Source organism: Canis lupus, chromosome 30, assembly GCF_011100685.1.
Source record: "Canis lupus familiaris isolate Mischka breed German Shepherd chromosome 30, alternate assembly UU_Cfam_GSD_1.0, whole genome shotgun sequence".
NCBI classification, from domain to species: domain Eukaryota; kingdom Metazoa; phylum Chordata; class Mammalia; order Carnivora; family Canidae; genus Canis; species Canis lupus.
The window spans coordinates 17,675,792-17,701,816 of NC_049251.1; the positions used below are offsets into that span (position 1 = coordinate 17,675,792).

At 39.4% G+C, this 26,025-nt stretch overlaps 1 protein-coding gene across 4 annotated transcripts in view; it reads left to right on the top strand.

The window, feature by feature from the left end:
* The window catches only part of SCG3 (secretogranin III), a 98,037-nt gene extending 74,673 nt beyond the window's left edge, over positions 1 to 23,364 (top strand). For 3 of the 4 annotated variants that reach the window (XM_038580420.1, XM_038580421.1, XM_038580423.1), the window contains 6 exons: positions 1,117 to 1,294; positions 4,033 to 4,149; positions 6,437 to 6,520; positions 8,185 to 8,316; positions 18,287 to 18,367; positions 22,780 to 23,364. In XM_038580420.1, the coding sequence (XP_038436348.1) occupies positions 1,117 to 1,294; positions 4,033 to 4,149; positions 6,437 to 6,520; positions 8,185 to 8,316; positions 18,287 to 18,367; positions 22,780 to 22,898 (711 nt within the window). In that variant the 3' untranslated portion in view covers positions 22,899 to 23,364. The remainder of the gene's footprint in view (positions 1 to 1,116; positions 1,295 to 4,032; positions 4,150 to 6,436; positions 6,521 to 8,184; positions 8,317 to 18,286; positions 18,368 to 22,779) is intronic. The other variant, XM_038580422.1, reaches the window with a different exon arrangement.
* The last annotated feature ends 2,661 nt before the right edge of the window (positions 23,365 to 26,025 follow it).

The following is a 26,025-nucleotide window of genomic DNA, read 5'->3' on the forward strand; positions in this document are numbered from 1 at the left end:
TGCCTTAAGTTTTCTGAGGAAAGAAACCTGATTCTATGAGACCTTGTAAAAAAGGAACTTTTTCTGGACTTAAGCTCAGGGAAGGCTTCCCTGAAGAAGTGACTTGAGCCCAAACTGAAGGCTAAATAGGAGTTCACTTTGAGTGTGAGAGGCAGTATGTAAAGAAAAATGTGTGGAGTATCCAAGTAGCTGCAATAAGGGCAGGTTGGCTGGCATACAGAAAGAGCAATGAGAGATGAGCTTGAGGAGGTGGACCCAGGGCAGACCAGGCAAGGCCTTGGATTCTGATCTTCATTGTAGGACTAATAGGAAAATACTGGAGGATTTTAAGCAAAGGAGTTATGTGATCACATTTTAAAAAAGATAACTCTGGCTATAACACAGAAAATGCAGTGTTGGGAATCAATTAGAAGTAGTTGATGTGCCAGTTAGAAGGCAAGAGATGAAGGTACCTGGACTAGAGCCAGGTAATGGAGAAAGAGAGAAATTATAAATTTGGGATAAATTTTGAAAGTAGGACAAACAAGGCTACTGATGGATTAGATGAAGGAAATGAAGAGGAAGAGACAAGAAAGGCTTTTAAATTTCTGTCTAGTCCACTGAAGGGACAATGGATCATTACCTAACACTAGAAATGGAGCAGGTCTGGCAGAAAGAGTCCTGTGTACCCTTCCAGATAGCCCTTAAAATTTTACTGCAAAGTCCCCAAGGTATGACTGCTCTGCTGGTGTTAGATATTTTGACAGGCTTTCCTGTATCCTGTCATAGAGTCTGTGACTTCAAAGCTTGCCTTGGTAAAAGGCACTCTTATGAGGAGACACTCATGAGAACTGACAGAGGGGAACTTGGCCAAGTAGGAACCTAGAAATTCCCTGTCTATTCTCCAGGAGTAGGAGCCAGGGTCCTCAGGTGAAACATATGTCTCTTAGCCCCAATGACCTTTCCATGTGGCTAGATGCCCATGCCTGGAAATGGGTTTGATCCTCCAGGAGCTTGCAAAGGAGGACATGTTCTTGTACTTCACATTCAAGGGCACCACAGAGGAAAGAACTGAGCTGGAGTGTGATTCGTTCTAACAAAATTTTATTTTTTATTGATTTTTCCCCCCCAATGGAGACTCCAATGGCAGCAATTCAAGATGGTTTTACTAATGGACAAAATGATGAAACAGTCTCTAATACCTTAACCTTGACAAATGGCTTGGAAAGGAGAACTAAAATCTACAATGAAGATAACTTTGAGGAACTCCAATATTTCCCAAACTTCTATGCACTACTGAAAAGTATTGATTCAGGTAAACACTGTGACCATGTGGAATAGAAACATCAATTCCAGGAAATGTGTGGGTGGGTTCTTTTTCTTCCTGTTTTCAGTTTCTAAATACAATTTTGGATGACATATATTGTCAGTGGCCTCGGGGGAAAAGAGTTCATGTCCAATTTTTTCAAAGAAGTATACTAGTCATGAAAGTATTTAGGATAGGATAATCAGAAAAGGTGGAATTTTTGGATAATTTAATTTTCTTGCTACCAGAGGCTTCATTTATTTGTTCAACAAATAGTTACCAGGTATGCATGGTGTTTGTGACGTTGAAGTGAGTGCTGTGCAGATAAGGAGAGAAATCCGTGTCCCTGCCTGACCTGCTCAGCCTCAAATCTTTTTTTTTTTCAAGCCTCAAATCTTATTGTAAATCTTTTTTTTTTTTTTAAGGCTGTGTTCATTTTCCTCTTAGTGGGAGCAGTGTGTATAACATAATTTATCCTTTTTAAAAATAATTCAGATTTTTACTTTTTAGACATTTTCAGCTTCAGTCTTGAGATGAGTTAAAATAAACTAACACACTTGGGAAATGGTTTGTTTTTTAAAAATAAAGCCCTTAATGTGCTTTTTCTCTTAAATATACACCAAAATAAGTTAGCTGAAAATGTCGATTCATGTTTAATTTTGATAAATCTTCAAGGAAGTTAATAATGGGCAAATTTTCTGTTGTTACTATTGTCCAGATAGATACTCTTCTTTATGGCTTTTCTTCTCCCTTTTTAAAGACTCAGCCCCAGATTGAACATTTGTGATAAATATGTCCCCAAGAAGTGACCGTAAAGTGAGCTTTCATTTCTGGAGAACATCCATTGTCCTTTAATTCCAGATATTGGCCAGATGGCACCAGCCCCTCTGCTGGTGTCTGCAGGGCTTATACATCTTGAGGGTCCATTCTCAGCCATCTTGCCCCATTGGATGGCAAATGTCCAGCTCAGAACCTTTCTCATCTTGGTGAGTCACTTCTTGTCAGTGAAGAGCATCAGCATGACACCAAATACTATACAGATGTGACCTTGAACAAATACTGTGATGGCAGAAGTTATTTTCCAGCGCTTTTCTAGGATCTCTTCCCCATCTCCTCTCTCACCTTTCTTCTCTCCCAACTTTGGGACTTTCATGATATTTTAAAGATTCCACTGTATGGAATGCTTTTTATTTGTTTTTATCTTGCAGTTTCCTTGACCCCGTTCTTTATTTCCTTTATTTTTATAGAATTTTAATTTAAATACTTACACTAAAGTCTTTAACAAAACCCATCTTTCTCACCCAAGGTCTGAACTAACATAAAACAGGTAGAAAACCAAAATATTTCTGATACTAATGAAGTCTGGGTTATAAGGATTGTTAAGATGCAGCTTCGTGTGAGATCCAACAATGGGCTTGTTCACTCCCAATCTTCAGTCTAGTTTTTGAAACAGCCAATACCAAGGATAGTTTGATTCTACAGAGCAGGCATTTATCTCAGGACACTGCCTTTCACTGTTCCTGGGGAGCAAAAAGAAATATTCCAAATCCCTATAAGTCAAGAGATGTAGACTAATGGTCATTGTCTACTAACCTCATCTGTGGGAAGGATGAAAAGATTATCGGTGGTGAGAGGGGGCAGTGGGGGGATGTGGAGGCTAGGAGTTTTTAAGAGAAATCCTTCATGGCAGCTAAAAGAATAGGGAAAATAGGCTGCTGTCTAGTACCTTTCTTCAAAAATGGAAATAGATTTTTTAAACATTTTAGAACATCTATATATATTCTATATATATGTGGGTTCTATATATATGTGTCTCTGGATGGTGTGTGTGTGTGTGTGTGTGTGTGTGTGTGTGTGTGTATGGAATGACTATGGAATAATCAGCCATCCTCTTCCATCAAGATACAGAACAGTATGTCAAATCCTAAGAGTTCCTAAGAAACTTAATAGTGGTTACCTACAGGGACTAGGTGTGTGTGTGTGGGGGTGGGGGGGATGTTATTTCCATTATTATTTACTTCTTTACTGTCGGAATATTTTTGCTATATGCATATATTCTTTCAAATAAAATAAAGTTTAGAAAGCAATATTTACTGTTTAAAAATCAACCTTAAGTTTTAAAAAATAAAAATACATATATGTTTTTATTTTCAAATATTAAGTTTGATTAATGGGGTCATTCTTGCCCTCAAAAACATATAGCCTGAGTAAAGAAAAACCTGTTGGGTCATGAATCTTCTTTCTGAGTTCATATTACCTCAGGTTTTCTACCCTATTAATAAAGTATTTTAGATTAAAGTAAATCTTTTTGGAGAAGTTATAATTGCCCATTTCTGGAAAAGTTCAGTACACCTGTACATTATCCTGTATTCCCAATCAAATCTTAGACTTTTTATAAATTAAATATATGTGGTTTCAGCTATAAATGTAAGGAGAAATATTACAATAAATGCCATACTTCATAAACTGACACTGAAAGAGGAAGCTATACTCCACTAGTTTTTTGTTTTTTTGTTTTTAATTCTTTTATCTTAATCTTTAAAAAAGCAGGGAACCGGCTGAGTAGCTCAGTGGTTGAGCATCTGCCTTTGGCTCAGGTCGTGATCTCAGGGTCCTGGGATCAAGTCCCACATCAGGATCCCCACATGGAGCCTGCTGCTCCTTCTGCCTATGTCTCTGCCTCTCTCTCTCTCTGCCTCTCATGAATAAATAAAATATATTTTTAAGTATTTTGTCCTTTTATATAGAAAAAGAAGCAAAAGAGAAAGAAACACTGATTACTATCATGAAAACATTGATTGACTTTGTGAAGATGATGGTAAAATATGGTACAATATCTCCAGAAGAAGGCGTTTCCTACCTTGGTGAGAGTCCTACTTGTTTTGTTTTACTGTAAGAATTTTCATTGTCCAAAGTGAATTAGAGATTTGGCAATAATTCCCTCACAAATGTGATCATTTATGCCAAAATAGCCCGAATCATCTGAGTAACCAGAATTGACCAACTTGATAATGCATACAGATAAAATTAACCAGAAGTTTTCAACTCTTTATAGATATAGCTTGAGTACAAACATGCCACATTTATTACACTTTGCCTTATTAACATTTTCTAGATATCTTCATGGAAATAGCTTTATTAAAATTTGATTCTTTTTCTCAATTGTGTTTGAATGGCGAAGACTAAAATAGTTGATTTTAACTAGTGAGGTCTGTGTGTGGTGGGAAGGAAAGAGCAGTGGACTGAGCAGCAGAAGTGATGCCTCCTGGTCCAGCTCTGCAGAGACCAGCTCTGTCCCATGGGGGAGGGCACTCACCTTTCTTGACCTCAATTTCTGCATCTGTAAGATAAAGGACTTTGTGATCTATGATGGGGCTGGTTAACTACTTACTGCCCATGGACCAAATCTGGCCCATTACCTATTTTTGTATAACCAAGCTAAGAATTGCTTTTACATTTTTAAGTGTTTGAAAAAAAACAAAGAAGAATAGTATTCTATGACACAAGAAAGCTATATAAAATTCACATTTCAGGGTCTGTAACTAAAATTTTATTGGCATATAGCCACACTCATTTGTTCAATGTTGTCTATGACTGCTCTGTGCTACAATGCAGAGTTGAGTAGTTGCAACTGAGACCATACGACTCACAAAGCCAAAAAATATTTACTATCTGGCCTTTTACCAAAAAAGTTTGCTGACCTTTGATTCCTTGGATTTTGTAGATAAGCTTGGACATTCTCTGTGCATACACGTTGTTTAAAAAAAAAAAAAAAAAAGCCTTAGGTTTTCCTGCTTGGTTTAATCAACAAATACCATTTCTCCCTGATGTCCTTTGGGCAAGATGACCTCACGGCCCCTTACTCTGATCTCTGACAGAGGAGGGAGAATTAGAAGAGAAAATCTCATAGGACAGAATAATCCAGAAGACTCTCTATGAACTCCATTTTTTTCCACATGAGAATTGTTTAACTGTTTTGTTTCTGATTACAAAAGAGCATATTTTTAAAAAATCAGTCAATGCAAAATGATGTTTAAAAAAAGTAAAAAAAAAAATCACTCATAATACTGGTACCCAGGTAATGTTCTGGTGTACATCCTTCTAGATATTTGTGTGTTTGTGCACGCACACACACACATATGTATATACCTTTGTTGTTTCTTTCCTTGTTTTATCTTGCTTAACAAAAAATGAGCTCACATCATATGTAATGTTTTGTGCCCGGCTTTGCTCAACAGTAGATCAAAGCAGTTGTTTCAGATCAGTCATTGTTTCATACCAATACCCTATGACTCCAAAATTCCACACTGAAGTAATTCATCCAATGGAAATAGATTAGAAATGCCACCAGGGCTTAGGTGTGAGGTAGGTATTTCCACTACTGTTTATAACTGTGCTATGCAGCATGGTAGTGGAAAAGGCATTCATTGCCTCATGTAACTGAGGAGTCTAGGGGTGGAGAGTTGTGTGTGTGTGGAGGGGGTAGTCTGACATTGGGTTTGTAAAGTCCACCAGTAGTGTGAAGAATCTGTCCCTCCCCATCTCCCGGCACTGATTTTCCATGTGTTGATTCATTCCAGACAAGCTGTTCTGTTATGGGAAAAAGATGGCTGGCAATCTCCATCCTCACAGTACAGCAATCCTGGCAAGAAAAGATCCTCTTTCCCCCAGTGGTCCCAGCATTGAATCTCATTGTCCTGGCTTGTGTCAGGAGCTCGCCTTTGAACCAACCACTCAGCCCAGCGTGGTGGAGCCCCTGAGGAGCCAGGCTTGGGTTATTAGGCCCCTCCTGAGTCAAATGTGCTGAGAATGGAAATGATCTGGGTTCTTCAAAGGAAAATCGAGGTGTAGTTACCAGAAGGTGTTGAGGAAGTCCAAACCACAGGTTCCCATTAAAAGTTCAACCCCGGATGTGTTCTAGCAGCGGCCACAGAGATGTAGAAGGAACTTCCGCAATTAACTGAGTAGGAGGCTGAATTAAGGATCCCAAATAGTGCATTCCTAGAAATAATATCCATGTCAAAGTATCTTAATTGCAGTGTTAATGCTTTGTGATATTTCTGATGAGGTTTAAACAGTTTTAGTAGAAGTTTGGTATCATCTTTCAGGAAATAAAATTATATTTCATATTTCTTCCCCTCCTCCCTCCAGAAAACTTGGATGAAACTATTGCTCTTCAGACTAAGAACAAGCTAGAAAAAAATGTTACTGACAATAAAAGCAAACTTTTCCCAGGTATGATTTATTTAACTATTTTTTTCTACCTTTGAGCATAATTGATCTTTGTGTGGTAAATAAGTTCAACAAACATTGATCAACAATTCTAGATTTCAAAAGTTTTAAAATCTGAAATCCAACCAGAGGACCAAGTAGCTATAACCTTGGCTATTTTGCGTTAGACTCAGCATAGAAATCTGATCCCAAGGAGCATTGAAGAGAAATGCAGGTCTTCCTGAAGATTCTTAGGAGGTCGCTGACAGGGAAGGGAGGAGACTGTATCACAAAACTGAGTCATTCTTCCTGCAAATCTCCTTTAGCCATTTTTTTTTCCTCTTCTAAGATCACCATTTCTCCAGTGCACTATCCCTGATCATGCATCCACTCTGTGCTGCCCCTCTCCTGGCTCTCCCCTTCCAAGTCTTCTCTCTCCTCTGAGACAGTCTGTGCCCCTGGGTAATGTGATTTACCCCCTTCTCTTGGTTTCTTCACTTGTGCATCTCTGCCCATCACCCTACGGAACCAAGCTGTGCAAAGGAGCTTGCTTTGAGTGGGGAGGGAGGAACAAAATGACAAAAATCACACGTTCATATGCTTAATCTTGTGTTCCTATCACAAAGGTTATGTACATATATTTTATGGAACATTATGCAGCACCTTAAAATGATGTTTCCAAGTAGTTTTTAATAACCTGGAAACATCTTTCTGTAATGATGTTAATGGCAAAAGCAAGGAACAAAATTGTACTGCAACTATGAAAAAAAATTGCACATCAAAAAATAGAGAGACCACAGCACTAGGAATGGATGTTTGCATAAAGAGGAAACAACTGACTTCTTTCTTCTTTCCTCTTTTTTCTATAGTAATAACCCTTTTATTGAAAAAGCGAAGCTATTTGTTAGGCTGCTTGACGTTTCCTATTTTACTTAAACAGGGATACATTATAGTTGCTTTCAAGCAGTTAGCTACTTTAAGGTTTATGATGTTTTTAATTCAACATAAGATTGTTAGGAGAAATGCAGTTTTTTTCAATTCTTGTTTTCTCACCTTTTTTTTTTTGAAGTATAATTGATATGGAAATTAGTTATATTTAAGTACACAAGTGAACAAAGATAATCCCATCTTGACAGCAAGGGTCCAGTTCTCTTCTTTGCAGTAGGGCGACCATGGATAAGGGAGTATGAAGAAAGAGGCAGAAGGAAAGAAGTCTTGCCATAGCCCCAAATTCTTAGATGCTACTCCGAATTATAGAGTGTTCTTCAAAAAGACAACATCATGGAGAAATTGAACAACTACAGAGTTCTCTTACTTTGTAATGGAGATTCAACCTTACTTTGGGACCTGAGATATCCTACTTGACTGCCTACACTGATTATAGTAAAGAAAATAGTCTGTGCTCCAACAACATGGTAGCAGAAGGGAAAGAACACTAAACCACAATCTGGCAAGTTAAGGCTATGGCCCAGCTCTTTTGCCGACTCCGTTCACATCTCTCCCCATTGTGGCCTCAGTTTCTTCCTCTGCAAAATTGGAGGAAGTTGCCTAGATAATCACTAGATCCCTTTCAGCCTGAAAAATTATCTGACCTTAAACTGTACCTTTTCAATAAAGCTTATTTCTACATTATGAATTAATTAATAGGAAATAGGGTTATAACCACAGGGTGCACAATCTGATTACAGCACCGTCAGAAAAGAGTCATGAAGAAACAGATAGTACCAAAGAAGAAGCAGCTAAGATGGAAAAGGAATATGGAACCTTGAAAGATTCCACAAAAGATGATAACCCAAGAGGAAAGACAGATGAGCCAAAAGGTATGGAATCAACAGCTCTAAGGTGGCAATGAAATTGGCACCACACATAAGTTGATCAAAAATGCAAGCCCCACCAAATCTGAGAAATTGGCACCATCTGTATAGAAAAGATTCAGCACATGATATCTTTATTTGAATAACAATCTTCTTTAACAGTCTTGAGTCTCCTGGAATGGCAAATTGGTTTCATCTTCTGATGGTCTTTACTGTCCAGTGGATTTTTATGCTTGGAGAAGAATACTTATGACCATTAGTACATTGTTTAATGTCTAATTTATAATTTATTAAGCAGTATTTCTTTAAACATAATTAACATTCCCCAAATAGCCATATACTACTTATTGAACAAAGTCACCAAAATTTGTGGATTTAACAGAGCAAATTTCCTCGATCATTTATTTATAGTGATTGAAATGAGACAAGCGCTCTTAAGGACCTGATTAAGAATCACAAATCAAATAAATCACATTTCCTTAAATAACCTGAATATCTTAAGCACAAAAGCACTAGCCCAATAATTACAAAACTTATGTTTTTATCCTTTTACACATGCCTGTGGTCCAATTTCTACTCTGCCTTAGAAGTCTATGTGGTATAAAATTTACTTCTTCCTAGGATTTTAGAGATTTTATTACAGCCTTAAAGAAAAAGACCCTATTGGGAGAGGTGTTAGGGGATGTGGGGAGAAAGAAAGAAAGAAGACCCTCTGAGGATGCAAGTTCTAAATCACTAACCCTTCGGTTTCAGGTCAGGATGTGGAATCTGGTTGCACAGTCCAATGGTTCAAAACCCTTTTATTATGAAGTCTGCTCGTTATATCCTGGAAGGTGTATCTACCCCTCAGATAGATACTCTTCTGCTGAAACTCAATGTCTTTACCAGAAGTTGTGAACAGATGGCTTAAACTTAACTAATTTTTCTGACGTTATGATATACTGACCTCTGTGGTATAATTGGAACATTACTTATATCTTATCAGTGTCTCATTAGTAGGGTCATCTAGAGATTTTATTCCATAGAAACTGGAGGAGTGGGTCCCCAGTTTTGGCTCTCTCAAGGCCAGGGGAAGTGTGACATCCAGTTAATCTATCATCTGAAGATGTGCCATTGGGCTCTCTTTTCATTATTTATTATGTGCAATCATGAGTGTTAATGAACTGAGGGGCTCCGTATTCCTTTCTGGATGACATAAGACCACAAAAGCTGCTCATGTTCATGGTATTGCTCTTCATTTTGAAGGGGCTACTTGGCCTACTTACAGGTTCCTAGTCTCACCTGCTCATACAGATAGAAACAAGTGCATATTCATATTCATACTTGATAATAGGTCCTGCTTCACAGAGTTCTAGTTCCTTTTTGTAGAAAATATAGAAACCTGAACCTGGGTTATATGGGTTCAAATGAGTAGTAATGTGGGCCAAAAGTACTGCCTCTAGTTCAGTTATTGGGACTTTTTTGAGATAGGAAATATCATTTTTTTTCTTAATATATCAAGTTCATGTCGATTTTTCCTATTTTATGAAGCTTTATATCATTGTATTTTTTTTCTCTAGCACAGATTTCATAGACCATCACAATTTTCTCCTACATCGACGCAGCTGATGGATCAGCTCTAATAATTTGGCATAGTAGCCTGTGTTGAGAAAGGTTATGATATTGCATCTGGGCTTGGGAGGAAGGAACTTGGGATGATTAATTAGTAATGTTTATCAAGGGCCATAAGAAGGGAGGAATGGGTAATATAAATGTCATGTTTGCAGACTCTGTAGACCAGTGAGTCACACTGCCTTGATACTTCCCTGGGTCTACTCTGGATGAGTGGTAAACTTTTTTGAATGTCTTTTTAAAAAAAATTATAGTAAAAAAAATTATAGTAAAATACATATAAAAATGATCATATTAACCATTTTAAGTGTACAGCTCCGTGGCATTAAGTACATTCATATTATTGTGTTACCATTGCTACTGTCCATTTCCAGAACTCTTCTTATCCTGCAAAACTGAAACCCTATATTCATTAAACAAAACTCTCCATTCTTCTTCCTCTTCAGCCCCTGGCAACCACCATTCTATATTCTGTCTCTGTGAATTTGCCTATTCCAGGAGCCTCATATAAGTGGAATCATATCGTATGTGACCAGCTTACTTCACTTATTGTTCTCAAGGTTCATCGATGTTGTAGCATGTGTCAGAATTTCCTTTTTAGGGCTGCATAATATTCCATTGCATGTATATACATTTTGTTTATCTGTCCGTTTGTCTCTGGATGCTTAGGTTGCTTCCACCTTTTGGCTATTGTAAATGATGCTGCTGTCAATACAAGTGTACAAATATCCCCTCGGGACCCTACACTCGATTTGGGGGGAATATCCCCAAAAGTGGAATTGCTAGATCATATGTTAATTCTTTTAATTTTCTGAGGAGCCATCGTCCTGTTTTCTATAGGTAGCTCCACCTTTTTACATTCCTCCCGAGAGTGTGCAAGGGTTCCAATTTCCCCACATCCTCATCAACACTGATGGATGTGAGGTAGAAGATGAGTGGTAAACTTTTAAAAGATAGCTAACCAGGAAAAGAGTCCTGTGACCTGAGATAGAAAGCCAGGAATTGGGCAGGACAGAGCACTGCTCTTCACCCCCACAGGAAACCAGCATACCTGGGTCATCTCCTCTGGGAGCAACCCATGTGTAATGACTGCATTTCCCAAAGACAGTAAGCCATATCTGAGACCCCTGACTTGCAGAAGCAACACCTTCTATGACCACTATGCCAATATCCATGGGAATGGATGCTGACAGGTATCTTTGCTTATTTTAGGAAAACACTGTATAAAAAAAGAAACATAAAGAAGTTGGTTCTTGGTAGTCTACTATTCCTATTTAGGATGTGAGTGTTTAGAGACTAATGAGGTCAGATTTCTTTTCCCATTAGGAATTCCATCAGATACTAATAGGGAGAAAAGAGAGTAAAACTCTGTCCATTTAGCGTTTTTGTTTGTAATGGCTCTCATGAAACATTAGAGGATAGGGATTTGGAGCTAAAATTAGTTCCTTTCCATTATTTGGAGATTTAATTTATTCATCATACCCCTGACTCCTATTACTCTGAGATAACGAAAACTGATTTTAGTACAATTTAGAGAATATCAGCCTCAGCTTAAGCCAAGGGCCAACATTTCTTGAAAAGTATGTAATCCCCAAAAGGGCATATTATGACATATACTTTTATATTGACAATTGCTTTGCTGTACTTTTTCAGAGGCTGTTTTGTTTCTCTATTATAAAACCCACTGAGACAACACATATTGTCTCTGGACAGAAAAATAAAAGAATCCATTTGGGTAAAAACAGGGCTTACTGGGTTTCCTGAGACATGTATTCAATTATAAATAAACATCTATCCTGATAGCATGCCTGGCACTGTGCTCAGGAAGTAGACCTATACAAGTAACATAAGAATTAATTCTTACCTCTGAGGACCCAAGCAAGCTTTGAAATAATTTGAGAATGGTTCTTAACCCATATGTAGGCAAGTATAACACAAGCTACATACATGTGCACATATCTTCCTGATTGATGAGTTAGGAGTATGTAGAACAGAGAGAAAGTTGGAAGACATTACAGGGCAGAGCAAGGAATGAGGTAATAGTCCAGCTAAAACCACTTAAAAAAGTAATTATAAGCAGAGCACACTGTCATGAGTATCTATAAAAAATTTGTTTTGGTCTGGTGATGTGGGGCGATGGCCCCATCAAACCTCAGCAAATATTTATTAACCATGCCAAGCATATGCTGGATCCTGTGAAGAATAGGAATAATAATGGGAATAGGAATAACAATAATACCTTAAATTTATATCACCCTTCAACTTACAGAGCATGTTTCCATGGCTCTCTTTTTAGGTTTAATGTAAAAAAATATAATTACCAACGATGAAAAGTGGTATATCCACTTTTGAATATAATTGAGTTAGACTATTTAAACTCTTTGATTCTACAGGTATTCACATTAAGAATAATCTTTTAAAATACTGATTTCTCATTGGTACAATCATTTGAATGATTCAGTAGTTATTCCTATATTCAGGGATATGCCAATGAAGTCAAATTTATTCTAATTTCAACAGTATTTATAAAATTGCCTAAGTTTTCAAGTAAATTGCTCTCTGGAGACTAAAGAAATGTACTTGAAAACTTTATTCCATTATCTCAGTGCAGCTCTATTTGCCAATTTGATGTTTACTCATTCACTCCTGCTCTATGAGTCACTGAAAAAAAAAACCTTTTTTTTTTTTTAAACCATCCAAGGGATAAGATAAGCATTATCATATCCATAAACTCATTCCAAAGGTGTCCTTTGTCAAGTTTGTGGCCAGATAATGGAAATAGGTGAAAAAACTGATCTTTAAGACATCTTTCACCGAAATAGCCTACCATTCCCCTATCTTCCTTACAGAAACCAGAAAAGAGAAGGTAGCCTCTTTAATTAATAAATTGGCTAACACTTGTGGATGCTGTTATTTTTAAAGCAACGTAAGAGGAGAAAATCTGTGCCTGTATTCAAGCCCAAGGCATTCTGCTAAGAATGTCCAAAAATAGTAAGTCCAGTCTCCCCTGTGAGTCAGCAAGTGTGCCAGGAGCTAAGGGCAGGCACAGGAGACCTACCATCAACATAGGTTTTTCAAGGATAGCAAAGGAGAATTTCTTTCCATAGAAACCATAAATCTTCTTTTTTGAATTTACTCCTAAATTGTAAATAAATAAACCAAGACTCAGAAGATGAAGTGACTCACCCAAGATCTAGCCAAAGAGTGGCAGAGCCAGGCCATGAACCCTTTTCCCTTGACTCCTATCCAGTACTCATCTGAGCTTTTCTTTGGGGCTAGTAAAATGCCATCATTGTACAGGAATTCTTGAATTGAATGTCTGTGAGGCCCATGTTGGCATCTGTGATACCATTATCACTTACTTTGTTTTATGCAGTTCAAAACTGTAATCATGTAATCTTTACAGAATTTTAAGGGTAGCAAACTTAATTTTTATAAACACTCTTAAGATCTATTATCTTTAGTATGTTCAGTATTCAATAGGTTAATTCTATTGATTTCTACAAGTTTGTTGTTGTTTTTATACAGGGCTGGGGGAACAGATCAGGTTAGTATATATCACAGGGCCATTGATGTATAAGAAAGGGTATTTTTCACTGCTGAAAACCAGAACAGCCAGAAAAGCAGGGCTGTGTCTTGATTCTGGCTCTCTTCCCATCTGCTTCAGCATATGTTTTAAAGCTTGTGCCATATTACCTCAACCATGAGCTATTTTTTTCCAAAGGAAACTCAAATACATTTGAAAAAAATAGTCCAGCTTTCCAAAGTGGACTCTCATCGGCTTTTACTGCACACTGTGTAAATAAAAGATTTGCTTTATAGCTCCTGAGAAGAGAAAATGTAAACAGGAACCAGCTGCTTCTCTCCAATAGCAGAGTGACACCTGACTTTATTCACCTTGTCACCAGTACTCTGGTAAATGTATGGAGGTCTCAGTGCTGGTGGCAGTGATTCCCCAAATTCCCCCCACATGTGAATCCCCTCAAGACCATTTTTTTTTTTTAACGATGCTTGGCCTCAGCTCTCGATAGTCTAATTTAATTGGTATGAACCGTAACCTTGGCATAGAATTTTTTAAAATCTTCTCTAAGTGATTCTAGTGTGCAGCCAAGATTGATAACTACTGCCTTGTTGGCCAGCTTGTTAACAACAACGGGCACTAAATCATTTCTAGTCTAAAAGGTGGATTTTACCCAGCTACACGCAGTAGAGGCTCTGGATTCATTCTGGTTCAAGACCAGGCTCTGATTTTTACTCAGCTGTGTCCCCTTGGATGTGTCACTTAACCTCTCCAAGTGTCAGTTCTCTCATGAGTCAAATGAGAATAATAATGCTAATTTCATAGAGGTCTATGAAGATTAAATGGTATATGGATATAGTATGTCTAGCCTATTTGTAGGTATTTTAAATTGTGTCTGTTATAACTATCCATTCAGAATTCATTAAACTTCAAGTTTTTCAAATAATTCATTTTTTTGGTTAAAAAAATAAATCTATACCATTTATACTTTTAAAAAATTGTATCCTTCTGATTACAATTTGGCTTCTATCTAAGAAGCCTTTACCCATTCACTTATTTGACAAATACTTATCGGTAGACTACATGTCAGGCTTTATCAGCTAACAAATATTTCTAAGGGAGGAAGACAATAAGCTCACATAAATTATATGATTTGGTAGAAAGTGATAAGTACAATGGATAAAAAAGCAAAAGAGGGGGATGAGGGGGATGAGGGTATTTTAAATTAGAAAAACTGGGCATCTGGGTGGCACAGTCGGTTGAGCATCTGACTCTTGGTTTGGGTTCAGGTCATGATCTCAGGGTTGTGGGATGGAGTGCTGCTCGGAGTTCATTGCAGAGTCTGCTTGAGGATTCTCTCTCACCTCTTCCTCTCCCCCAACACTCATTCACTCTCTCATAAATAAATAAATCCTAAACAATAAATAAACTAGAGAAACTATCCTAGTCATATGTTGTTATGATCTACAAGACAGTATTTTTTTTTTTTATGGATTGCTGTATAGATTCCTATAAGCTGCAGTAAACTCATTCTGTTATGGGTTGGTAATATCAATATAGTGAATGAAATTAGTTTCATGCATTTCATACTTTTTAAAATTTAACATTTTTAAAAATATTTTATTTATTTATTTGAGAGAGAGACAGAGAGAGCACATGAGCTGGAGGAGGCACAGAGGGAGAGGTAAAGGGAAAGGCAGGCTCCTCGCTCAGCAGGGAGCCTGATGCAGGACTCAATTTCAGGACCCTGTGATCATACCCTAAGCCAAGAGCAAATGGTTAACCAACCAAGCCACCCAGGTGTCCCTAAAATTTAACATTCAGGAAATTGGTTCCTGAGCAAAAAGCAACCCAACAAGATGATGCCAAGTCCCCCATTTAAAATTGCCTTAGGTTGGGTTCCTTCTGAAGCAGATGCCGAGAGAAGGATTTGAGGTCAAGTTTGACTGAAGATGACCCCAGGAAGCACCACTGGGGGGAAGAGGTACATGAGACAGGGAGAGGAAAGAAGCTCATATAAGGTGGACTCACAAGTGGGCGTCAGTTGTGGACAGTTGGGGCTCAGTCCCACTGGGGATCTCTGGGAGGCTGTATGGAATGTTCCTGAAGCAAAAGGAAACTGGGTATTTATCTACCAATTCTGTCCATCATTAGGTGAGGAACAGAGAGGGAGCAGGGGCAGGAACAGAGAGGGAGAATGAATCTTAAGCAGACTCCCTGCCAAGCACAGAGCCCAATGCAAGGCTCAATCTCACAACCTTGAGATCTTGACATGAGCCAAAACCAAGAGTCAGACACTTAACCGACTGAGCCACCAAGGTGCTCTTATAATTCAGACTTTTAACACAGTATTTATACAGAGGCTAAGTTCAGGTTTTCCTTTTTCTTAATAATTTTTATTTCTCCATATGTTGAATACTTTTTAAAAAATGTTTATTTATTTGAGAGAGAGAGCATGAGCACAGTAAAGGGGTAGAGGAAATAGCAGAAGCAGACTCCTTGCTGAGCAGGGAGCCCAATGTGGGGTTGAATCCTAGGACCCTGAGATCATGACCTGAGCTGAGGGCAGATGCTTAACTGACTAAACTACCCAGGTGACCCAGGTTTTCCTTTTCTTGACTAAGCTTTCCACATGATAATATATCATAAATAAGATTGTGGGGCAAATGCCTAACATTTAAATAAAATAACAAGACCATTTTCAAACATTCTTAAAAGTTTCAGAAGCCCTAATTAGTGTGCTAATGACAAATTATCTATTTGTTAGTCCTATAAGAGCTACTAATTTGATTTAAACTAAAAAAAAATGAAGCTGCATTCTTTAGAAATAGTCTACACTAAGATTTCTTTCTTTGTTCAAAATGCCGTTTCTATCTGAGTTAATTTGAAATAGAGAACACTGTTTTTATGTTAACAAATCCAACTGACCTTCTCAACAAACAGGCAACAGACAATGAATTTCAGTATATTCACTGTAATGTTATAACATCAGCCAGGAGGACTTGGTCTTTCACATGCTCCAACATTCTTAAAAACAAAGCACTGAAATAAAGACTTTTTCTATACAGGTGGTTGCAGTGAATAGGAGCTGAAAATCGTGGATCTCTTCCCTTCTCCATTCACTGCTTTTGCACAAGAGCTTCTCTGTGCTTTTTTGGGGTCCAGATAACATGGAGCCCCAGTGGTGAGGTACAAGTATGGGCTTATAAGATGAGGAAGAAAGATGCTCACTCAGGAGATCACTTAGGTAAATGCTGTAGTGGAAACCGGAACACCAGTTCCAGTAACTGGAACACCAAAGGCAGTGTTACTGTTCACGGTCTGTAGTCAGATGCACCCGGGCTCAAGCCTAGCTCCCCAAATTGCTAGCCATATGATCTTCAGCATATTACTTTGTCTCTCTTCACCTTGGTTTCTTCATCTGTAAAGTGGGGATGAAACGAGATTGCCCTAAGAAGTTGTTGTGAAGAGTAAAAGAGATAACCGCATTTTGGAGCGCAAAGCACACCCCTTGGCACATCCTAAGCACACAGTACAGGTAACTCAGTAAGTCTGGGCAGTACACCAGAGGTAACAGGGCTCAAAGGGGGCACAGAATCCATAGTCACCACTGAACTTTGGTAGCCATTGCTTCTTGCAGAGCTCTTGGACTTTGAAGGCTTTTCTCGGGCCATCTGGTATCCTCCAGACCACCTGGTCCGTTGGTACAGACCTTCTGAGTACTAGAGACCTCACCTGGTTTCAGGTGTGGTTGCTTTCTTTGAAAAAGACTAGGGCACGTCAGTATCCATGTCTAAAGACAGAGCTTTTCTTTCGGATAGTGTAGGTAGCAGAAACCTGGTAAGACCAGAGTCTAAATTCTACTTTGGTTATTTCCTGTGTGGCCTCAGCCAAGTCACTTGGCCTCTCTGAGTGCTAGTTTCCTCATCTCTAAGTGGTTGATAATACCCACTTGCAGACCCCAGTGTATATAAAGGGCATCATGAAGCAGGCACTTCAGTGCCGACTAGTTTTCTCTCGCTGCACCTGAGGCCCATGGGACAGTGTTTATATTCAGGGGAAATTTACTAGAGTGAGTTCTTTCTCTTTTAAAAAGATTTTATTTATTTACTCATGAGAGACACAGAGAGGCAGAGACCTAGGCAGAGGGAGAAGCAGGCTCCTTGTGGGGAGCCTGATGCAGGACTTGATCCCAGGACCCAGGGATCACACCCTGAGCCGAAGACAGACACTCAACGCTGAGCCACCCAGGCGTCCACTAGAGTGAGTTCTAAGGTTCGCATCCAAACCTTGAAAGGAGGCCCAGGTCACCGCTTCACCTGAGTTTTTCCATGCTCCCTACCAGATTGGGCAGGAGACTTATATAAGGGCCAATACAAAGCCACAGACTGAGACATATTTAACATCATTTAATTGCTGATGGAGGCTTTGCAGTATCTGCCACTCCGATTTAATTCTTGACCTGAGAATACTCTTCAGTTTTGAAGAACCATTCTGAACCAGAAATGATGCAGTCTGAGAATTGAAGACATCCACGCATCCAGTGAACGGAATCAAAACTCTTCTCTGCTAGGACCTCAGACCGCGCATGTGTGTGTATGTGAGTGTGTGTAATGGCTCCTTGGCATGAGCCTGGTCCTATCTCCTGGAATCCTATCCCTACCCATTCTCCTCGACATTCCTCCCCACCACGCACACAAATATGCACCCCACTTCATTAGGGACACCACTTCACAAATGCTCCACAAGGTCAGTGTTTATGGTTCCGAACAAGAGTGTGGTCTTTCAAAAGAAATGCAGTGATAGTTTATGAGTGTTTGATATGGGTTCTCTTCCCTTTTCCAGGGAAAACCGAAGCCTATTTGGAAGCCATCAGAAAAAATATTGAATGGTTGAAGAAACATAACAAAAAAGGAAATAAAGAAGGTAAGGATTTAATATGGTTGTAAATTACCAATTTCACCCCATTTGTCAGGGATTCTTGTTAAATAAAGTTTCTCACAATCAAATTGGGCTAAAGTCTCCTGTCAGGGCCCCAAAAGATTCAGGAATGCAGATGCAGGAATAAAATTTCCATTTCCTTATTTTTCAAAGCAGGCTCTCAAGCAAAGACCTTTTCTTTAGCATTTTATTGTAAAAAATGTCAAAAGTAGAGAGAATGGCATAACGAATCCCCATGTGTTCATCAACCACGTTCAATAATTAACACTTTGGACTTTCCTTGGAGTATTTTATTTTTTAAATATTATTTATTTAGTGTGTGTGCGCACGTGCAAGCTGAGAGGAGGGGCAGAGGGGCAGGGAGAGAGAGAATCTTAAGCAGATTGCATGCCCAGCATGGAGCCCAACATGGGGCTCGATCTCATAACCCTGAAATCATGACCTGAGCTGAGATCAAGAGCCACATGCTTAACTGACTGAATGTCAGGTGCCCTTAGAGTATTTTAAACAAAGGCATTTTCTGACCACACATGAGATGCACTCTGCAATCATAAAGGCTGTCACTTCCCGAAAGCACAGAATGAGACTCGGTTCTGCTCTGAGTACCAGAGATGTAGAAATGTCAGATGCAGTCTCCGCCTGCCCTCTGTGGCCCACCAAGGAGCTCCCAGCATCACTGGAGCTACCGGTGGCCCTGCTCACTGCCATCACAGACAGATGTAGTAGTACAAATGTGAGGGCCCATCTCTTTGCAGGGATGGCCAGCACTTGGAGAAAGGTCTGCAGAAAAGCCTTTGCTGTAAAGCTAAGTGACAAGAGATGAAGGCATAGGGAACACTGGGTGCCAAGACATAACGGAACGAAAGGGAGTCACGCGTTCTGGGAACCGGAGCCACTCGGTTTCCCAGGAACACTGGGTGTTTGTGGGGAGGACCTACAGCCAGAGCTGGGGAGGTGGGTGGCAGCCAGATCTGGAAGGAGCTTGTGCACCCTGAGAAGGAGGTAAGTTTTAGTCAGAAGAGCCCAAATTAGGGCTTAATTAGGTTAAGAACTAAGAAATTTATCTCGTAGCAATATGGTTACAGATTGAAGAAATAGGACTCCAGAGGATTGGACAGAGATTGGAGGCAAGGATCTGGAGCAGAAATGATGGGGCTTAAACCAAGGCAGAGGAATAAAGAAAGGAGAAACTTGAGAAGAACGTGGGGAGAGAGGAGTCAGTAAGACTCCCCGGTGTTTGGCTGAGCAGTTGCCAAGTGATGCTTTTAAAATGAGATGAGCCGCGTTTTCAAACTTGAATGTGCATTCAGATCACCTGTGGAGCTCCTCAAGCTCCTGGTCCCCAGGTGGCATCTCAGGACCACTATAGCAGAAAGAGGAAGGACGCAGGCATCAGTATTTTTAACTCCCCTTCCCCATGATTCCATTGTGTAGCCAAATTTGAGAACCACTGAGAGACAGAGCACAGTGGGAGAAGGGGATCTGTTTAGCCCCTCTTCAGCCTGAGATCTTGTTAAATGGAGTGAGATGGAAAGAATTATCAGCTCTCCACACATATTTTATTTAATGTGGTTCAAAATGGTGTGAATTTCCAGGCTGTCAGTTCCACTAAAATTCACAGAAACCATATTTCATCAAGCCTGTCGTTGACTGAAAAATACACCATTGTTGCATATACCACTAAGGAAGAAAAATTATAAGGTGCCATCAGTGACTGAAGACTCTCAAATCAAAAAGATGTTGATCTTAGGATCAATCTAATACAGTAGGCACCAAAATACATTCTGAAGCCAGTGTTAATTTTATGGCCCAACAATTTGGAGTACTTATGTTCTTTCTTTTGCTGATTCACATGAACCAGACTCCTGGTCATAACCCACAACACCCTGTGATCTAATCTTCCACTTCCAGAAGTGACCAACTGGGGAAGCACGGATACCCTAGCGCTTGCATCTTGTAGGCGCTGTGAGCAAATTTCTGAAAGACGGTGTTGCGTGCGATGCTCCCCTCTGCCTCTAGGAAGTGAGGGTGACATCCAGGGTACCCTTCCTGAAGGCAGAAGCAGAGAGCTTTTCCTCCATTGGCTTCATATGTGCTCTGCTTGACCTCGGTCATCTCGTGAAGTGGGTGGGGATCTAGTTCCTGGGGCGGCAGTGGCTGCAGCTGTGTGAAGGGGTGTCCATTAGCTCTATTAGTTCTGACCTTCCCTAACCTCTGCGATGCCCTTTGCCGGGCAGGGGTCTGAGTGACCGGCGTCTCCTTCCCAGATCCAGGAAAAGGAAGGCCATGTGATAGGCAGAGGAGGAGAATAAAACTTTATGCACCCTTAAAAATAAGATCTGTGCTTTTAAAAAAAAAAAGAAGACATAGTGATAGCCATGTCTTAATGATGCAGTTTTTCCATTTCAAAAGAAAGCTAAGTATTTTCCTGTTTGTCTTTCATATCACCCAGACCTCTTCACATCTGCCCCTGGGCTGCCCCGCGTCCCACTAAAGATGTTGACCCTGCAACCAACTCGGGAGGGCCAGTAGTAATTGGAACCAGTGATACTCAAGACGCACCTCTTTGTACCCCTTGAGCCGGTCAGGAAGCTTGTGAGGAGCACACAAATATATTGTTTTGTCCTGACAGTAAGGGAACTGAAAAAGAACAGCAACAACAAAAACCGCGAGCATTTTACTGCGCATTTCTTCTACACCTGATAGTTGCTTCATGTTCACTGCTTCAAGGCCGTAGAATGGCCAAAGCAGTGACTGTCCCACAAACAGACGTGGGATCAGAGCCTGACTCGGCCATGACCCAAGCAAGTGACTTAACCTCGTCTGGCCCGTTTCTTCATGCCTGAAATGGGGTTACTAATGCTCACTTACCTCATGGAGTTTCATGAAGAGCGAGTCAGATGATGGTGGTAAAGTGCCCAGGGCTGACAGTTATCTCTTGAATCTTAACGCCCAAGCCCTAAAAAGGCAGCAGATGCCTTTCTTGGTGGGGAGGAAACAGGCTTTCTCTAAGCCTCCACTCACTTGATATGATAAACACCTGGCACTTACAGAGATGTTCTTTAGAGTTTTCCTTTCCTGGGGTGCTCTGGGCTTTTGCTCCCCTCTCTCTCCTTTTTTTTTTTTTTCCTCCTTCACAACCTGATAGAAGGCAGGGCTCTGTCCCAGGGGCTGCTATAGCCAAGGCGAACAGTGTTGTTCTCAAGGAAACTCAGCTCCGGGCAACTCAAAATCTGGGCAGGGAGGTCTCCCCAAGTACGCCATGGTGTGGAAGACCCACATGTCTAACCCCAAGAGACGTGCTTCATAAATTCTGGTACATCCAGAGGATGCATTGTATGTAGCCATTAAAAGTGGTGTTGCTGAAGAATATTGATGCTCACTGGGTGAAGTGAAAGGAGCTCGTTAATAAGATTGTATATTTACTGTGATCTCAATTCTGGGTTGAGATATATTTGAAAAGTGAAAAAGTAGAACAAAAAACCAACTGTGGCTATTTATATGATTAATACAATTCAGATGATTTAAGTTTTATTTCCATGTTTCTGTATTTTCCATTTTTTATGACAATAAGCATCAAGAGAGGATGTGGGTTTTCTTTAAGCCTTCAGAAACATGCCACAGGCATCCTCCTTACTGGGGGATCACTTTGTTTTTGATGGGTGGTTTGATGGTTTGCACAGGTTTTTTTTGTTTAAGAAGGACAGAAGAGCTGTAAAGAGGCTTCTCTTTTAAAAAAAAAAAAAAAAAAAACCTCTATACATACATATATTTTTTTCTCCATGCATATAAATCAGATAGTGTGAAAAATCATGGTAATTCTTAATTTGAAAAAAAAAGTGGGTTATATCAACAGTCACTTAACCTGTATAACATTTGCAGAAAATTGAAACACCTGGTTCTGTTTGTAACTCTTACTAACCATGTGATCCTCAACACTTAAGCTTTAAGATCTTATTACCCCAATGTGATTCCTGGTCCAGTAGCATCAGCATCTCCTGGGAGCTTATTTAACATGCAAAATCTGGAATTCCACCTCAGACCTACTGAATACCAATCTGCAAGAGCCCCCAGAGGATTGGTATTAATATTAAGTTTGCACAGCCCTGGTCTGTGAGCCTATTTCCTCTATGGTCAAATGAGGAACACTTCCCCACCTGAACACCTTGCAGGTGTGATGATGGACAGCAAATGAGATAATATAATACATATAAACATGATTTTAAATTGTAAAGACTGAACAAATGCCAAGACTTAATATGTTATCCAATGTGAAAGATGGGGATGGAATGGTAGTTGGCATTGTTGCATAAAAAGCTTCTTAGTTAATGGTCATCATTATAATGGGATGTCTCTTTCCTGATCTCTGCTCATGATACTCTAATGATATTTTCCAGATTATGACCTCTCAAAGATGAGGGACTTCATCAACCAACAAGCTGATGCTTATGTGGAGAAAGGCATCCTTGATAAAGAAGAAGCCAATGCCATCAAGCGTATTTACAGCAGCCTGTAAAAATGGCAAAAGATCCAGGAGTCTTTAGACTGTTTCAGAAAACATAGCTTATAACACTTCTTCTAATTTTGTGATTGAAGTTATTTTACCCAAGGATTATTAGAAAGTGATGAAATTGCAGTAGTTAACCTTTTAGAAGTGGTTAAACATAGCTTTCTTGCCATAAAAACTGTCTGAAAAGTAAAGTCGTATGTAAGCTAAGATTTTGTATATAGAATCCTTATTTCCTTATAGATTTACATTTTATAACCAGAGATATATTGCTTTGGAAAACCTGTAATGGACAGAACTTGAAACTGTCGCTTCTTCCCACTGTGTCACACCCATAGGCACCTCCTCAGGAATTAGGAGGTTCTGTTTTCAAGGCATGCTGGGTACCAAAGCACCTCATAGAATATGTCTGTTACAAGATGTTTCCACTACCAGTTCCCTTTTGGGAGTTAAAATAAATTAACATTTCCTCAAAGCCTCTCTAGCTTAAAGGATAACTCTTTGGTTTTTTTTGGCTGTTCCTACTGGTTATCAGGCCCAGTGGTGCAAAAAGGAACCTGAAAGATAAGCATAGGATTGGCCAGATTCACTAACAATATCTCCCCACTCTTGAATTTTCAGACATGGAGATTTTTAGTGGAGAAGACTATGTGCTCTCCAAGAAGAAAAATAAGTTCATTAACACTACAAAAGCAAAGTAAAACTATGTATGTATGCAGATCTGAGTTATCTAAACTGAATTTAATCCAGGCCAAGGTTTCTCAACAGAGAGCAAGAGGGCCCAGTAGTAGAACAGAAGTAAAGAAAACAGTCATTCCCTTCTTTGTGGACCAAGCTGGGAAATGAGCTTTCCGGGAGGAAAATGTTAATGAACTTACAGGTCCCTGCAACTCCTCTTCAGCTGCCATCACAAACACAGCTCTGGAAACAACATACAGTGGCCCAGGGTCCTCCCAAAATGTTAATGGGCAATGGTTCCAAACCAAAGAATGCTTTGAAAATGCATTATTCAGTATAAAGTAATAACATATTTTTCTAAATTTCAGTTGAGAATCTTAAAAATTATATAATGCTTTGAGTATTAGCTTTCATGGCTTCAAATGACCTTCTGATACTTGTCTCGAATGCCCCTACTTGGCATCTACTTTTTGGTGAGGGCTGGGGAACTTGTAATGTAAGAGGCTATTTCTCACAAGTAGGAAACCATTGCTCTTCCTCCCCATCCTCTCTAGAGTTGTAAAAATAAACAAAAACCAAAGCTTGACACCCACAAAAACTAAACTCAGTATGTTCTAGAGAAGCCAGTACTCCCTGGTGAGCAGCAAGAGGAACTAAACACACCTCTGCCCAAACTATCTTTGCCAAACACAGTGAGTCAGATTGTTTTAATGTCATCTTTGATAACATGACCAACTACTTCACCCCTGTTCTATAGTCCAAATAGGCTGCTCGTACATCAGGAAAAAAAAAAATCTGGCTACAATTAAAGCATTTGATCTATTTACTTTTCTACAATTAATCTAGATATCTATGCAGTCTATTTTTAAATAAGACATTTGTTTAGGGGTTTATTGTAGTTTTCTGACACACATTCATTAGCTCCCGGCAGTAGCCAAGACAAAAGGGAGATCATCAGCCCTGTTTTAGAAATGAGGAAAGTGGTTCATAAAAAGAAGGGCACAGGGTGTGCTTAAACTCAGGTGGCCAGTAAGTGGTTAAAACTGGGCCTCAAACCTGCTTTCTTGTGACTCAGTCCATTCCTCCAAGGCAGTACTAAAGTCCTCTGACCCAACACAGTTCAATTGTGGCCACAACAAATCCTGAGTTTTAAATAACTTGAAGGAGAGAGAGGTGTTGGCCAGACACTTCTTAGAGTAGACCTTAGGCAACAACGAAATACTCAGAAGAATATTTTTTAAGATGGTAGTCTTAATTTTAAATTTCTGCTTATAGTACATCTTTTAGGTAGCATTTTTGGATTTTTATCTTTTGGGTTACTCCCAAGTTTAAGATCAACTCATGTTAAACAATATGATAACTTTACATTTTTTAAAGTTCTTGTTCCTCCAGAGAGGCCTAGACCTTGCCTTGCATACACAACGTTTTCCCTTCGTTTTTCTTTTTGTTTTCTCCTCTGCCAACTAACTCCCTCTCATCAGGTAGTGGCAAAGCACGATCAAGAGATCACCCTATATCAAAGATGATAACAGCAAGAGAAGTCAAAACACCAGGGATTATGTCTATTATGAACAAACGAGAAATTCAAGACCAGGGCATTCGACTACTGTTTCCCACGCATGCACCTCAAGGGCTGGGTATGTATAGTTCTGGTCCTACAACCTCTGCTGCATTGACATCTATGGGCACCGGTTTCTTGCTTAAGGGAAGACCTGGAGGAGCAAGACGGGGAAAAGAAAATGAAGGAAGAATCCTGTTTGCCCCCACAGAAAGTACATTCCTTTGGGGATATAGGGGATATTGTGGAAGTTTAAAGATTTATCTAACCTGGTACTTGAATAAAAACTAAGACTCCGCCCCCCCAAAATTAATTGTAAATAATATTTTGCTTAAGATTTACAGCTATAACCTGTACATACATGTGATAAAAGATAAATTATGTGAATAAAAACTTAACCCTCAATCCAAATGAGCACCATGACTACAAAACACCCTACAAAATGACTTATTAGTAAAATCTAAACTAGAATTCACCAATGCATCAGAGCATGGCATTTTTAATTTCTCCTTCTGATCATATTCTATGTTTATACCATATCTCAAACAAATCAGGTCAAATATTATGAAAATGCAAAGGTTACTAATACCTATAATCGATTTGCTTTTAGATTATTGAAATGTTTTTAAAATTCCAAATATAATAATAAAGCAATTCAAATGGAGGAGAAGCTGTTACTATTTCAAAAATAATTTAAAAATTGGGACGCCTGGGTGGCTCAGCAGTTAAGTGTCTGCCTTTGGCTCCAGGCGTGATCCTGGAGTCCTGGGATCGAGTCCCGCATCAGGCTCCCTGCATGGAGCCTGCTTCTCCCTCTACCTGTGTCTCTGCCTCTCTCCTTCTATGTCTCATGAATAAATAAATAAAATCTTTACAAAAAAATTTTTTAATTGATTTTAC